Source organism: Nelumbo nucifera, chromosome 1, assembly GCF_055504915.1.
Source record: "Nelumbo nucifera cultivar China Antique chromosome 1, China Antique-T2T, whole genome shotgun sequence".
Classification (NCBI taxonomy): domain Eukaryota; kingdom Viridiplantae; phylum Streptophyta; class Magnoliopsida; order Proteales; family Nelumbonaceae; genus Nelumbo; species Nelumbo nucifera.
Genome location: NC_142649.1, coordinates 200,623,886 through 200,640,761, shown reverse-complemented (window position 1 = coordinate 200,640,761; position 16,876 = coordinate 200,623,886). Strand labels below are relative to the sequence as shown.

At 38.2% G+C, this 16,876-nt stretch overlaps 1 protein-coding gene across 4 annotated transcripts in view; it reads right to left on the bottom strand.

Moving 5' to 3' along the window:
- LOC104610459 (ceramide kinase-like) overlaps positions 1 to 14,628 on the bottom strand; it is a 59,513-nt gene extending 44,885 nt beyond the window's left edge. Inside the window, exons 1-5 of one of the 4 annotated variants that reach the window (XM_088895846.1) lie at positions 13,858 to 14,628; positions 10,386 to 10,547; positions 10,120 to 10,287; positions 9,916 to 10,008; positions 9,653 to 9,688 (exon numbers count right to left, since the gene is read on the bottom strand). In XM_088895846.1, coding sequence (XP_088751972.1) covers positions 9,653 to 9,688; positions 9,916 to 10,008; positions 10,120 to 10,287; positions 10,386 to 10,547; positions 13,858 to 14,031 — 633 coding nt within the window. In that variant the 5' untranslated portion in view covers positions 14,032 to 14,628. Of the gene's footprint in view, positions 1 to 9,652; positions 9,689 to 9,915; positions 10,009 to 10,119; positions 10,288 to 10,385; positions 10,551 to 13,857 lie in introns of all 4 variants that reach the window. The other 3 variants (XM_088895847.1, XM_010277078.3, XM_010277076.3) reach the window with 3 other exon arrangements.
- Between the last annotated feature and the right edge of the window lie 2,248 nt (positions 14,629 to 16,876).

Genomic DNA, 16,876 nt, shown 5'->3' with positions numbered 1-16,876 from the left:
TTTTCTCCCTCTAATTCTTTTAACACTTCACACACTTCTTCTACAAATGGCTTCTCTAGGCCTCTGGCTTGCTCTGAAGAGAGAGATTCAAATTGTAATGCATCTAACAATGGTCTGAACTTCCATTCTTCCTTATAAAAATTTTCATAAAACTTTTCAATATGTTTCTTTATTTGCCTATCCTCTTCTATTTCCACCCCCTGAACCTTGATCTTTTTTATTGTGTTCTCCCGCCTTCTTGCATTTGCCATTTTATGAAAGAACTTTGTGTTGTTGTCTCCTCCCTTTAACCATAAACACCTTGACCTCTACCTCCATTTGATTTCCTCTCGCTAAGCTAGCTTGTCAAATTCCCTTTTAAACAACTATCTTTTAGGTCTGTCCTCTCTACTAATGCTTCCAGTCTCCTCTTCCCTATCAACTTCAGAAATCACCTCCAAAAGCTTTTTCTTTCTATTCTCTCCCTCCATGAGAAACCCTTAAATCCAATTTTTTATTTTTTGCTTTAGACCCTTTAGCTTTTTACTCGGAATGTGTTGGCAGTACCTTCAAAGACCATTTCATCCCACCACCCTGCCACCAACTCTAAGAAGCCCGGCTCTTCGAACCAGAAATGCTCAAATCTGAATGGAGGTTAGCCTCCCCTTTTGCATCCACAATCTAATATGATTGGGGAATGATCTAATAAAGGTCTAGGAAGGGCTTGTAAGGATAAATTTGGGAAAAATTCCTAACAAAGGCAGATCCATCATCTACACCTTCTCATAAAATCAGCAAAACCCCTCATTCCCCTCCTGTTCTCTCTACGACCCTTCTTTTCATGAGAGAATCTGATTGTGTTCACGTCTCCCCCGTTTACCCATGGACTATTCCACTTCCTTCTTACCTCGTCCAATTCTTCCCAAAAATAACCCCTCAACCCCTCTTCATTTGGACCATATACCACTGATAAAACCCAATCCCAACCGTTGTCTACTGACTACAATAACAAAGAAACCGAGAATTGCCCTATGAGCCTATCTTTCACTGCCACCACTTCCATGTCCCACACCACCAAAATCCCCCCAAACATCCCACAAGCCAGTAAGGTCACCCAGTCACAACGGCATTGCCCCCAAACACTTCTAACCACGAACTAATTCAACCTCTCCATCTTCATTTCCTAAAGAGAGAGAATTCCCAGATTCCACTTCTTTAAAGAAGCATTGGCCACCACTCTTCTTCTAACTAAGTTCAGACCCCTAATGTTCCATGACACTATCTTTAGCAACTCCACCTATACACCAAAAAGAAAATTTTGCTATGTACATGGACTCCCAAAACAACCTCTTTCTGCCTTTCACCACCCCTTGGACACCTTCTTACCCCTACTCGCACTATCGGCCTTCTCATTCAAGCCCCACGCCAACCTGAATAATTCTTTCTCCGTTCTTCATCCTTTTCTTCCTCTCTCCTCCAATACTTTTCTCTCAGTTGCTATTAAGTAATCCTTTGTTACCCCTTCCAAACCCTTCACCAAAACCCCCAAGAAATCACTGATGCTCAAAAGTTTGGAAAGATCACAGCTTGAAATTTCAAGTTGAGTAGTTCCCAAATCTCCTGTAATCGAGGGAAGTTGTATCAACTAGTTGTACATGTTCAGCTCCGCGTTCTCCTCTATTGGGAGCACCGCTAGTGGCTGAATCATCTCTTCAAAACCTACTTCACCTAAGTGCTCACTTGTGTTGGATAAGTCTTCTCTGAGATGTGATTTCCCCTTCTCACAGTCATCGTTGATGAACATCTTGGATATTTCCAGTATCTCTCAACCCCCACAAACTCCCTAGCATTCCCCTATAGCACATTGGTCACCATTCCTTTCCCCTGTTTCACCTGCGATGTTAAGAGCCCTACCTTCCCTTTTGAGTGGTAATAATTTTTTTGCTCGAGTGAACCGCCTGGTTTGACCCGGGTCTAGACTTAGTCAATTGGGTCCACTCAACATGTGCCTGTAGGGTCGGGCTTGGGCTTGAAGAGGATTAAGTCGTAGTCTCTCCTGCATCTGAGCATTGAAGAGAGGCCACCTCAACACCTTCAGGATTGGCCTCTAGCGACTCCCCTGATGGCATACTCATAAAAGATATTGAGCATCTTCTTTGATGCCAACACTTGGCTCTACTTCTTCCTCTCCAACGGCCAGGATCATCCCATCTCTCTTCCAACTTTTTGCAGCATTTTTCTATAAACTTATCACACAGTTCCTCCAAGTTCAAAATTTGAAATGGGTTTTCCAAAAGCAGTTGACCGCCCTTTGACACCTTTTTACCTGCCTTCCCAAATTGATCGATCAGGCCACCTCAGTCTTCCCCCACTTGTCCTCTTCTCACCACCACCAAGTTGGCTACTACCATGTGCCCCAGAGACTTCTCCGATTTCTCTCATCATCTCCCCAAGAACTTTATCTTCTCTTACGCCAGCCTCGTTTCCTTCTCCAATCAGCCCTTCAATTTCTTTGCCTTTCAGTTTTGAGTTCACTTCGGCAGCAATATCTTTGCCTGAGAAAGCCTTTTTTGATCAACTGAATCTCTGCTAACACCGCCTCTCTTACATTTCACCACCTTCCAAGATATTGGCTATTGGTGGAGGATAACCATTCCAACGAACCTTGATCCTAATCCATTATGTTGTCTGAGAGAATTTGAGAGAAAAATGAATTGATTGTATTGTCTTGGAAGGAGCATATACACAACTTTATATAGAATTACAGAGCTAACTTATAGGGCGATAAAATAGGAAACTAACTTTTCCTAGAAAACTAATTTCTATATCAGTGGGATTCTCCAATTAATATCCCATGATTCTAGGATATTCCATGATTCTAAGAAACTAACTTATGTATGTTTCCTAAACTGATGGACCTAAAATCATGGAGAATCAATCAGAGAGTCAATCTTCTACTTTCCAACACTCCCCCTCAAGCTGGTGAATATGCATCTTTCATTCCCAACTTGGAGACAAGTCCTTAGAATGCCACACTACAAAGCCCTTTTGTCAGCACATCTGCCAGTTGACCATTCGTTGAGACGTATGGAGTGCAAATTAATCCACTATCCAGCTTTTCCTTCATGAAATGCCTATCTATCTCAATGTGCTTTGTCTTGTCATGTTGGACGGGATTGTGAGCAATGTTAATAACTAACTTGTTGTCGTAGAATAATCTCATTGGACCATCCCATTTGATCTTTAGGTCTTCCAAAATTATCTTGAGCCATAGTAATTCAAATACTCCCTGAGCCATTGCCCTGAATTCTACCTCCGCACTTGATCTAGCTACCACATTATGCTTCCTACTCCTCCATGTCACAAGATTTCCTCCAAGGAACGTACAGTAACCTGTAGTGGACCGCCTATCCACAGGAGAGCCTGCATAATCTGCACTAGTGTATGCCTATAGGGCTAATCCATTATTTCTTTTAAACAAGATTCCTTTGCCAGGATTAGCCTTTAGATAATGTAGTATCCTATAGACCACCTGTAGGTGAACCTCTTTCGGGTTGTGCCTAAACTGGCTAACCACGCTCACGGCATATGCTATGTCTGGCCTTGTGTGGGCAAGATATATAAGTTTTCCTACTAATCTTTGGTACATTTCCCTATTCACGGCTGGATCTTCATTTGCTTCTCCCAATTTGTGATTTGGCTCAATTGGTGTGGAGGATGGTTTGCATGCTAACTTTCCTATCTCTCTTAAAAGATCTGTTACATATTTCTATTGTGAGATAAAGATGCCTTCTCTGGAATGAGCTACTTCAATCCCTAGAAAATACTTCAATCTACCAAGTTCTTTTATTTCGAATTCTCTTACTATGCATCTTCTCAAGGCTTCCTTCTCCTTTTCATCATTTCCTGTCACAATTATGTCATCGACGTATACCAGAAGAGTCATGACTCCCCCTGCATCTGAATGCTTTATAAAGAGTGTATGATCTCCCTGACTTTGTTTGTATTTGATGGCAAGCATAACTTTAGTAAATCTTCCAAACCACGTCCTAGGTGATTGCTTGAGACCATATAGTGCTTTCTTCAACCTGCAAACTTTATTTCCTTTTAGATTTCCTTTGAAGCCCGGAGGAATATCCATGTATATCTCCTCCTCTAAATTACCGTGAAGAAAAGCATTTTTTACATCAAATTGCTCCAAGTACCAGTCGAAGTTAGCTGCTAGTGACAACAAAATTCTTACCGTATTCATCTTAGCCACTAGAGCGAATGTCTCCTGATAGTCAACACCATAGGTTTGTGCATATCCCTTTGCCACGATTCTTGCCTTGTATCTTTCTAGAGAGCCATCTGACTTGTACTTTACTGTGAAAACCCACTTGCAGCCCACGGGTTTCTTTCCTAGTGGTAGGTCAACAATTTCCCATGTTTGATTCTTATCTAGAGCCTGCATCTCTTCTCTCATAGCATCTTTCCATTTCTCATCAGATAATGCCTCAGATAAAGTATTAGGAATATGAATGGTGTTTAGACTAACTAGGAAACTCCTATGTGATGGTGAGAATTTTTTAAAGGACACAAATGTTGCTAAGGGATATAAAGGATGTTTAATGCATTCTCTTGTGCCTTTCCTAAGGGCAATAGGAAGATCTTGGTTAGATGCTAATTCAGAAGAAATTTCTGGAACTGTATTTACCTCATTCTCAGGATTAGGAGTTCAATCTTGAACCTGCACAAGATTAGGATCCTGGTTTCTTCTTCTTGAATATACCTGCAATCTTAGAGTCACAAAGTTCATCATTCTCTGTCATGGGTCTGGTATGAATGGGTGAAGAAGTTGGTTTGGTTTAAGGTGGTTCGATAGGTGCAGATACGGATTGAACTGGTATAGATGTTGAGTTTGGGTGTTGAGAAACTGTAGGTAGACCAAGCGAGAACAAATCTCTATCCTTATCTTCAATGAATGACAAGGACTCCCCCTAAAGATAAGGTTGAGTGAAATATGGTGTTTTTTCTTCAAAAGTGACATCAATAAAGACAAAGAATTTTTTGGTAGGTGGGTGGTAACACTTATAACCCTTTTGGGTGGACGAATAACCCACAAAAATACACTTGACGACTCTTGGATCTAACTTCCCTCTATTATGGCTATGGACATAGACAAAAGCAGTGCATCCAAAGATTCTTGGGGTGAGATTATTTGTTGTACATAGATCGGGATAAAATTGAGAAAGTGTTTCCATTGGTGTTTTAAATCCCAGCACCCTCGAAGGTAATCGATTTATAATGTATGCGGCTGTAAGCACAACTTCCCCTGGAACATGCTAGTGGAAAAGTAAGGCTCGGGTTGTAGCTAGAAGATGACCATTCTTCCTTTCTGCTGCTCTGTTTTGTTGTGGAGTATTAATGCAGGAGGATTCATGGATAGTCCCTTCTTTTTGAAAATATGGGGATAAAGTTTGGTTGAAATAATCTCGTGCATTATCCGATCTAAATCTTTTGATTCTGACCCCAAACTGATTTTGAATCATGTTATGGAAATTTGGGAGTACACTACTTACATCTAATTTAGATTTAAGAAGAAAGATCCAAGAGATCCCAGTTCACTCATCAATAAAAGAGACAAACTATCGTGAGCCAGACACATTTGGAACTGTGAAGGGTCCCCATATATCACTATGGATAAAAAAGAATGGGACTGAACTTCTCTTGTTATTGATTGGAAAGGGCACACGCTTGTGTTTTGCAAATTCACACACATCACAATGAAAATATTCAACACTCAATCCTTTAAACAAGGAGGGAAACATAGTTTTCAGAATTCCAAAAGATGGATGTCCTAGTCTAAAGTGATGAAGCCAAATGGTGTCTTTGTTGGATAATGAAAGGAATGACAGAGATAGCTCATCCTAGACAATATTTGATTTGCATGATTCTTAAAGATAGTAGAGTCCATTCTACTCCTTAGCAAGTCCAATCCTCTTCCCTAAATCCTGGTCCTGAAATATACAGTAAGAAGGATAGAAGAACACATTACAGTTTATGTCATGGGTGAGTTTTTGGATGGATACCGGGTTAGTGGACAATTTGGGAACATGAAGGACATTTTTCAGTGCAAGTGATGGATTAATATGGATATCCCCAAGGCCAGCTACGGTAGTAAGGGAACCGTCTGCAATGGCTATTTTTCGATTGCTTGGGCAGGGGGTATAAGTGCTAAAATGTAGTGAGGAGTGAGTCATGTGATCTGTGGCTCCTGAGTCAATAACCCATAAATCCCTAATAGGTTCATCTGAGACATTTAATCCGTGAGGAATAGAAAACTTACTTGAGATTGCAAGAGAGCCTGCACCACTAGGTTTCTCCAACGATCTCAGAAGCCCCCTTAACTTTTCGATCTCCTCCTTATTGAACTCGGTCTTGTCTGGAGGCTTTTCTTGGCTCGGCTGATTCATGGTGAAGTTAGCTTGATTTCGACTCTTCTGTTGTCCTCCTCAGTAGCCCCATTCCCTATTCGATGGTTTACCATTCAGCTTCCAACACTTCTCTTTGGTGTGCCTTGGTTTATTGCAATAGGTACACCAAAGAGATTCCTTGTTGTCCCATGCAGAGGACAAATTTGTCTTCATTCCTTCCAGTATTTTCGGTTGTTCCATCCTTGTAGCCATGGCTGAACCTTCTAGTACTTGGGGTTCAAGCATAACCCCCCTACAGCTTTCTTCAGCACGAATCAGAGAAATAATCTCATTTAGAGATGGTACCTCTTCTTTGCCGAGAATCTGGACCCTAACTTGATCAAATTCTGCTTGAGTCCTGCAAGAAAGTCATAAACACGATCTTTTTCGATAAAACTCTTTAGGATTGCTGCATCTGCTGCACATTTAGTCTCAATGCACTGATAATGATCGAGTTCTTGCCGCAGGTTCTGTAATAAATTTGCGTACTCGGTAACTATCTTGCTGCCTTGTTTGGTCGCTCCAGTCTTGACTTTAATTTCGTACACTTGTGCTACATCACGTGCCTTTGAATATGTTTGTCGGACGACATCCCAGATCTCTTTAGCCATGGATAAAAACATACACATGTCGCTGATTTCAGGGTTCATTGAATTCCATAACCATGACATGATCATTGAGTCAGCTTCGTCCCATGCATCAAATCTTGGATCTCCTTCCTTCGGTCCCGTCCCTAAGAGATGGCTAAGCTTTCCTTTTCCCTTTAAATATGTTCGAACAAATTGAGACCACTTCAAATAATTTTTCCTGTTCAACCTATATGCTGCCTGAATGTTTTGCAGGTCGCCAGATGCTTGATGGGAGGAGACTTCTTCCGATTGTGCAATGGTATTTGAAGAGTGGATGAAGGCCTAAAGAATCTTTCAGCCAATGTCCAAAAAAAAGGTAACTATAATGCTCCGCCAAACTGAAGAGTGGATCGAAACCTCTCAAAATCAAAACTGGTCCAAACCAAACCAAAGGGATTCAGTAAATCTGCTCTGGGCAACACCAGATCTAAGATTTCAGACTTAATCCGATGTCTCTACAAAGAGATCCAAGAAAAAGGATGAATCCAATGGCGCAGCAGTCCAGAAGAAGAAAAAAAAATGTAGAGTTCAAATCTATAGCCGATCTCGAAGAAGAATCAAGGACACTCAAGAACCTCCCAAATATTGTTAGAGAGTTCTTGAACCAGCAGCAGCAGAGATGACTGGAGAGATACTATGTGTAGATTAGGTCGTGACCAGCTCTGATACCATGAGAGAATTTGAGAGAAAAATGAATTGATTGTATTGTCTTGGAAGGAGCATATACACAGCTTTATATAGAATTACAGAGCTAACTTATAGGGCGATAAAATAGGAAACTAACTTTTCCTAGAAAACTAATTTCTATATCAGTGGGATTCTCCAATTAATATCCCATGATTCTAGGATACCCCATGATTCTAGGAAACTAACTTATGTATGTTTCCTAAACTGATGGACCTAAAATCATGGAGAATCAATCAGAGAGTCAATCTTCTACTTTCCAACATTGTCTCTTTTGCTTCGTATGAGTTTTCCATTCCGACGTAGCCACCGCATAGTTTACCAATTTGACAAACCACCACCCCACTCCACAACTGCAGCGGTAGGCTGACAATTTTCACCCAATACTCCTCCGCTTCCTTAGGGAGTTTACTCTGTCCCTCAGAAAACAATTCCCAAGGCACTAGGTGCATGACTACCCCGTCAACGTTTCTTGCCCCTTTCCTCCACATCCTACCCGCTTCTTCCTCTGAAGGTAGGATGAGCAGATAAATTTTTCATGAAGTTTCTTGACCTTACTCCGAACTCCACCCTCGATTTCTTCACTGCCCATTGTTGCAACCAGGCTGCCGAGTTCAAAATTTCTAACATTCCAACTAGATAAGCCTTCAAAAACTCCCTCCTCTTCTTTCCCCTATCCCACTAACTTCTATGAAGAAGTTCTTTCTTCCTACTTTCAGCACAACCTCCCCTTCCTTTGTCCATTCTAGACCTTTTGCCTTCTCTAGGAAAGAGCCCAAGGTCCTACTCCTACCTTCATCACTCCCCTTATCCCTTGTGCCCTATGAAACTCCCAGTGACTGGGAGGATGATCTCCTTCCAATCTGTTCTCAGCCCTCGTATGTGCCTAAGTGGGAAGGGTTCTGACCTTGCCTTTCTCCTAAGTTGTTCAGCTTGACCCACCGTAATGGGTCCCTCCTCTGCATCTCACCAGCGCGACCTCTATGGCCGCCCGTCATTGCTGTTCCATTTCTTATCATTGCCGGACATCCGCCCTGTCACCGGACACTCGTCAATGCCACTCAAAGAGAAGTTTGGCAATTGCTAAATTTGCAGCTGATTCCTAATTACAATCCTAAAGCTCCTACGAGGCTCAGAAAATAGAAACACAACAAATTAGTAGTGGACTTAAATTAATAGTTCCCTAAACAGAAAAGGAAACTACTAATAAATAGAAATCACAAATTCTATCAACTTCCATATCTAGATGCAACCATTGGTTACAAATAAGAGGGTCCCTAAAGAAAATAACAGCTGGTTATAATTCATAACAAATAGAAACCATAAATTTAAAAACTACTACCAACTTCCATATCTAGATGCAACTATTGGTTCCTCCTCCTAATATGCAACTTTCAAAATGCTCAAATCTTTCCAGAAAATGATTTGCTGTATATTCTATTGCTGTAGAGGGCTGAACTAAATTAAGGGCCCATACTTTAACTATGGATACATTATTGAACAGAACAGGATTCATGTAGGTGAACCATACGGGATAAGGCTTAGATGATGATGATGATGATGATGATGCATGTATGTGTTACAATCAATCTGTAAGTTACCCTCAATAATGTCAATTGTATACTAAGTAGATGGGGAAATAAGGATCTTTACTATCCAAAAATGAGAAATCCATTGGATATTAGCATCTTGTCTAAACAAATAGCCTTAATAATGGCCATCATCATTTGAAGATTTAAACAATGTGATTTTGGACCATAGACCATCTTAGCAGCTAATAACTTTTGGAAAGTTCAGATTGACAATAATATATGCATTGTGACCCATTACGAAGGCTCTTTATTTAAAAAAAAGAAAAAGAGTAATCTATATTATGTGAAAATTGATAAAATTGATTGGCCTAACCTTTAAAGAAGCAGACAAAGGACCATATTCTGGAATCTGGACAATTATAGTATTTTATTATAAAGAAGAAACCAATTAGGTCACAAACATAATATAAACTCATCTTGTGTATTTGTACCATTCTATGGGTAAAAGTGACAAAAGTTCCAGAATAAGTGTGGCTGGAATATTCTGCCTGTGACTGAGCTCCAATTGAAAAATAAATGCATAAAACAAAAGAAAGATGAACAAACATGGCCTTGTGTGATATGTCCAGAACTTACCTTTGTTTTCACTTTAGCACGAGAAAATATAGGAGCCACAGTTTCCCAAGTCCTACGACCTTTCCCTTTCCCACTCAAAGGGTTAACAAAAATCTAGTCAATTAGGAAGGAGTTATGAATTAGATTAGATAATAGTTTAATTAATCCTAACCAATCATTCAAAGGGCCTGAAACCAAATGTGTTGAATCAAGATTTAAGCATACCAAAAGGTTCTTGGGTCTCCCTACTTCCTTGTTTATAGAATCATTTATTCGATTTATCCACACCTGGCATGTTTGCAAATCTGTGTGGCCAAAAGTGCATGTAGCCAGAACCCAAAGAGAACAATTGGTCTTTGACCTTTGGACCCCATGCACTACAAACCGATACATCTGCATCAAAAAAGAGAATCATATCTACTTGCAAACGTAAGCAACAATATTATCAAGAAGTGAACAAAGAGCATAACAAAAGAGAAATCAATTACAACCTTAGAGCCACGACCCAAAAGACAACCTCCAGAATTTGGAAGAACTGCTTTGTGAACGAGACCCCCATTGATGAGTTCAACAGCATAAATATTACTAAATTTGATTTTAGTTTCAACTTTTGAGGTAAGCTTTATCCCCAGGCAAGTACATTCAGACATATCCTACTAACATGAAAAATGATTAGAGAATGGAAGCTAAATTTTCTTATGTTGCCTCAACAGTAACAGGAAGACATATGTTATCTAAAACCAGAATTCAAGAAATTACACAAGGAAGAAATGGTGATAACTATACGGAAGGAACCAATCCACATAAAATATTTAAGATATTTCCTGTCTCACATTATCCTGGTAATTCCAATATAATATAATTAATTATATTAAGATACGGAAGGAACCAATCCACATTGAAAGGCAACTTACCACCACTAATATAATTAATTACATAGAAATATTACTACAGAACAGTTAAGATGTTTTTTTATCATTAGTTTCTGGTAATTCCTTTTAAGTATAAGAATCAAAAGCTTCATGTACCAATCCAATTGATTTACATATTTCAAACTATATTTTTCCAACCACATAAAAGTATGTTATGTTTGTCCAGTATAGGAAAGCCTTTAAATCCTGAAAAAGTAGAATTAGCACAAACAAATAGAGAGAATCAAGAACTTCCTCCAAAGGAAAAAAAAAAAAAAGTTGCATAGGAAACTACATATTTCCTGAGTTTGTCAAACTTAACTTGAATTCAATACTTTTATTTTCAATCACAAAACAACCAAGAAAGTTTTGTTAATGACTTAATGAAAGACCATGCTATTAAGGTGACTAAATAACAGGGAACAATACACATTTGAAACAGCATCCATATAAGAACAGCACTTGGCTAACTTAAATTCAGCTTCCCATTGGGAGGAACGTATCCAAATGAAACTCTATTCCAGATCCAAGATAGTTTTATTCTCATAAACCCCATAAATAACAATAAGCAACTCAAGTCTCAAGTATACCCTTTCTAGCCTCCCTGTCCTTTTGAAACCTTGAAACAAATTTCTCCTTCCTGCTAGGGCAGGTCTGAGGTCTTTGATGCACTGCACAAAACTGGCCCATCCAACTTCTCTTGTTACCTTCATACAAGTACACCAGTATCTTTCCTGGTTTTGCCACTCAACATACTCATTTCAGCTATCTTCTTTCCCTGGAGATGTTGTTTCTTGATCGTCCAACATTCTAACTCATAAACATAACTAAGTGGTGCTGTCATAAACAATAATACTTCTGGCAGACTATTTCATTGCCAGATCTCCTTTCATTCATCCCTCTCAAGTTTTATTACTAACATCCTTTTCAACCACACCCTCCTTGTGTGTAATTGAATCCATCTATTGGAAATTATTGCGTTAGGATTTCTCTTCTCATCCCACTTTAATGTTTCCTTATCTTTATCAATTTTTTACTAAAACTACACTCTAAATATGCCCACTCTTACTTTGGTTTTCACTGAATCCCTTTGGTTCTAAGCATAACTTCATAGATTAAAATGTTGCTTTTATTTGGTAGTTTCTACCATCAGCAGACAACATATACTGTGGAAGCTCATGCTTAATTTTAAAGCTAGTTTCCTACTGCAATTGAGACCACTGAGTCCCTTCTAGAGATGTAAATCGGGTCGTGCCGCCCACAGCCCGGCATGATTTTGAGCTGGCCCAGCCCAATGGTCCACAGGCCATGCTGCGTCCCAGCACAATTTGTATGGGCCGATGGGCCATGCCGGGCTTGGGGTTTCAGGTCACGGGCTACCTGTGGCCCACAGCCTGGCCCGTGGCACAGCACGACATGACCCATATATATTTTATATATATTTATGTATAATATATATAATATTTTTATTTTTATATTTTTATATATAATATATTATATAATAATCTAGTATATAATATATTAATAAAATAAACATTTTTTTAATTTTATTATACTATTTTATTTAATTATTGTATACATCAAAATTCATATAAAATTAAAATTTTAAGTTTTTTTTTCAAATTTTTAAATAAATAACTTTGGTCCTGTCCACGGCTCAGCCCATGAACCAGCCCGGCCTGCAGGACATGCCATGCCGGCCTAGCACGGCCTGTTTTACACCTCTACCCTTCCCTATGCACCATACAAATTATTGCTTCACCAAAATGCCCTTAATCAGGTTAGCATCTTTGCTTGAGGCTTCTTCATGAAGATCTTGTTCCTTTGCACCTTGCCCCATGAAACATTGCATTCTCTTTGAAGGTCATCATCAACTCCTTAAATCAAAAGTTTGTTTCAATGATCAATTGTCTTGTGACAAATCCAACATGTTTACAATATCCTTGATTCATATCCAATTTGTAAGTCAAATTCTCTTTCTCAAAATTTTCATAAGATATCTCATAAGCTTGATTCTATGACAATCTGTGAAATTCTCCATTTTCATATATAGACATGAGAGTATTTTTCCTTGGACTTGACTCGTTTTCTCTATCCTGGCAATCATAACAATACCATCACGAAGATGTCAAACCGTAATAGGCACTTAGGCAGCATCAACTCAATAACACGGCTCACAAATCCTTACAGAAACTATTTTGGGTCAACATTTACACACCAACATCCTCCAGACATTCATAAACCTTTATCGCCATACAGTCTTGCCTGTTTTTGTCTCCCAGAACTTCTTTCCAACTTCAAATGCACTAATTATACGAAGCTGCTTATTATTTTTAATCTTAACAAAAGCTATTGATTCCTTCTACACGGTTGCTCGGCATAGTCTTCATTTAATAACCCATGAGAAAATAAGTTACCCCCCCCCCGACCTAGACCCTCTGATTGTCATTCTTGAAGCGTCCAACATTACCTAGATTGTTGTTCCCATACGTAGGCTTATGCTTTCAGAGGAGAATCAGGGAGCATATCTTTGATGCTAAAATTTGGAAATTCAAATCACAAGGTGTCTCTTTAATAGGCATTGAACGGTCTGTAAATTAGAAGCAGTGCAATTTTCCTTTGAATTCCTTTACGTCTGTTATTCCAATTGAAATCTATGAGCTCATGTGGTCATTTGGTATAAATTGATCAGTACGCATCATCATCTTCCAACATGTAAATAAACGAAAATACATTGCGCATAATGCGTGATTAACCATTTGAGTAGAAAGAGAAAGAAAAAGATTTCTAAGCTTATATCTACATTGGATTGCATTAATTTCAATAATTACCACCACGACCCTCAAATAGATTAATTTCGTTGAGAATGTATATGCACGCAACCCAAACTCCGGCTATAAACCATCTCAAACAAGAAGAACAGTAAAAGGGCAAAGATACAGATATTTCGTGATCATGCTATCAAAAAAAAAAAAAAAAAGAAAGAAAGAAAATGAGCGGAAGGTGAAGGGAGAAGGAAAAACCGAATAAAAGGAAAAGGTAGTAAACTCACATTATGTGTGGTTCCCACCGGTTTCCACGACAACCCGTCTGAATTGAGATTAAGAACGACCTCGCCAACATGATCCAAGAATAAATTCGAACTTACGCTTGGGACTTCTCCACCAAACTCTGTAGTACTAGGGTGAGATATATCTGCGGAAGATCCATCTCCAATTCTCTCCATGGATGATAAACCAACAAGGTTTAACTCCTGAATTTCCAGACAGATCTCACCCTATCCCCGTGGAGGGTTGAGGAAAAACAAGAGCTAGAGAAAGAAGCCACGCCACGCGCAGTAGGTTTTATTTGAAGAATTAGATAAGCAAGTACCCATCACGTAAATTTCAAAAGAAAAATCAATGGTTGGTTGCATCCAGTCAACCTTGTTTAAAATTGAAAATGTCTGAGTCTCCCTCTTCCCAGGTTTGACGTCCGTCTGATGTTATGGACGCCATGATATTCCGGTCATACGACGTTTAGTTTTTCTTTCGGTGGGCAGCTGGTGCAAAGCTGTAAGCCTGTAACTGTATATACCGCCGCTCATTTGACCGTTGGATAATCTGCATGACTACATCTGTTGATACCGTTGCTGGAAATCCTACGCTGTTGGGCATGGTTCATGACATGCCCCTCCCGGCTCCGGTGGCCCGAGTCCCGAGAGGGACGGAGGACCATTCCAACCTACGGGGTCCATTTATTTGGTTGGTGGAATCGGAATCTGAGTCTGATGGAATGGAATTCTTCATTTGAGTGAATGGTCAATCCTTCACTCTCCCTTGGCCTTCATGTGTGCTTATGGAATCGTATCTTTTGAAAATGATACGTTCCAAAGTGCCATATGTTTCATAATCCCAACTTTTTTTAATAAAAAATGCTTGTTTTTAATTTCTTAAAAAATCAAAATTTGAAAAAAAATTAAATAAAAAGAGTTTCAGACGTTTCTTAAGTACCGATGCGATACTGACGATATACATATTTTATCAATACTTTGAACATTCCCATTTCAATATATTGAAACTGGAGGAAATAAATTATTTCAAATCCGATTCTAAATTCCAATAGATTATTCTCAACGGTATAGGGTTATTGGCCCCTAACAGCCAAAGTTTTTCCTCAGTTTAAATTCTCCTCTGACCCAAATAGATAGGTGGAATAGGCCATTCTAATTCTGATTCCAATGGCATTCAATTTCAATTCCAACTGCAGATCAAACGGATCCTTACTTTGCTACGGACCACAACGCCATGTTTTTGTTTTGATGATATATGACTGAAATAGCGAACTTTTTTTGTATTTTATAAACAATTATAGAGATAGAGTAGGTGAACATAAGGTCCATTAACCTTACCGTGGAGCTCCTCTCATTACATTAATCAACCTTTACCTACATATTTTTGAAGAGACATCATGTGACCATATCATCTCTTTTTTTCTTTTTTTTTTTGATAAAAGACCATATCATCTATGGGTCATTGTTAATTAGTGCACTAATTTGAGTAATTGAGTTCAAATGTTGTTAAAAAGGCTTTTGCCTTTTAGTATGTGAAGTTAATCATTGTTTTGAGAATCGGATCGGATGGTTGGACCAATTGATCGGAAACCTGTCATGAGTTTGTATCCGGGTTCTGAACCCCAAAACCGTCCAACCAGGCTTTGGCCGAATGGTCAAATCATTTGACTTGAAAAACAGTAGTCAAAGCGGTTTTGTTTCTGGTCCGGTTTTCAAAACCATGAAACAAATAGTAATACATAATGGGAATCCATACTAGAAAGGACAGTAATCCACGTGCTAGCATTTGCCTTTGTTGAGAGACTCTTATTCACAAGAAGGCAAGGGCAAGGGATACAAAAGTAAAATATTTGGATAACTGTTGTTTAAAACAACCTTATACACCACACACCCCATAAAATTAATAAACCGCCTAGTTATAATGTCTGTTCCCATGACAGAGTAATCTCTCTCTCTCTACAAATGATATTACAGCCCAAATCACCAACCCAATATCAAGAGTTGAAAAACCAAAAAGAGGTAACAATTAATTAATAGTAACTTCGACATTTGGCAATTGAAACATGAGAAAAACCATAGTGTATTCTATGAAAATTGATGTAACATGGCATTAAATAAAAATGAACCGATGGTTAAAAAAACACGTTACAGTAACATCATTAATTTTGTTAAAGTCTTTAATGATAAGTATACTTTGCAAAACATCAATCAATAAAAAATAAAGAATTTAATATAATATGCTGTAATTGGGCTCTTGAATCAACTATAATGGCTGCCCGGAGAGTCAAGACCATGAATGGTTGGATGTAGACGAGAATCAATTCCACCTAATCAACCAAGGATGAAACTTTGTTTTAAAATAAGCCAAGAGGCAAGGTGTACAAATTTTGCCTCAAAGCTTAAACCATAAGCCTTAAGCCTTAAGTTGTGAGGTATATTTTGAGGCTTACGCCTCAAGTACTAATAATTACTTAGTGATTTAATGCAAATATATATATATATATATATATATATATATAATTTAAAACATATAGAAAAAAACACTTTAATAATTATAGGCTAAATAAAAAAGTAAAAAAGAAAAACCAATAAGACAAATCAAATTCTATTAATTTTTCTTAGTGTTTTAAGAGAATTCAATGCAAAAAGGACTAATCAAGTTCTTAATTTTTTTGAATAAATCAAGTGAGATTTTTCTTATTATTCTAAATGTAATGTCTCAAATTTGTTACAATGGATCTTTTTTCCTTTTAATAACAACAATAACAACAATTATTATTGTTGTTATTATTACTTTAGTTGATTAGTTAGTATTTTAGTTGAAATGCAAAATGCGTATAATTTGTTAGTTGATTAGTTTTTATTTTATTTAATGATTAAATGTCAAAACCTATTGCTTATAGATATGTGAAATTTCAATCATTTTAATTTAACATATTATATGTTATTTTCATCATTTATAACATCTAGTTAATACTTTCTATAAACTTTGAGGCTTATGCCTCACCTTTTTGGGCCA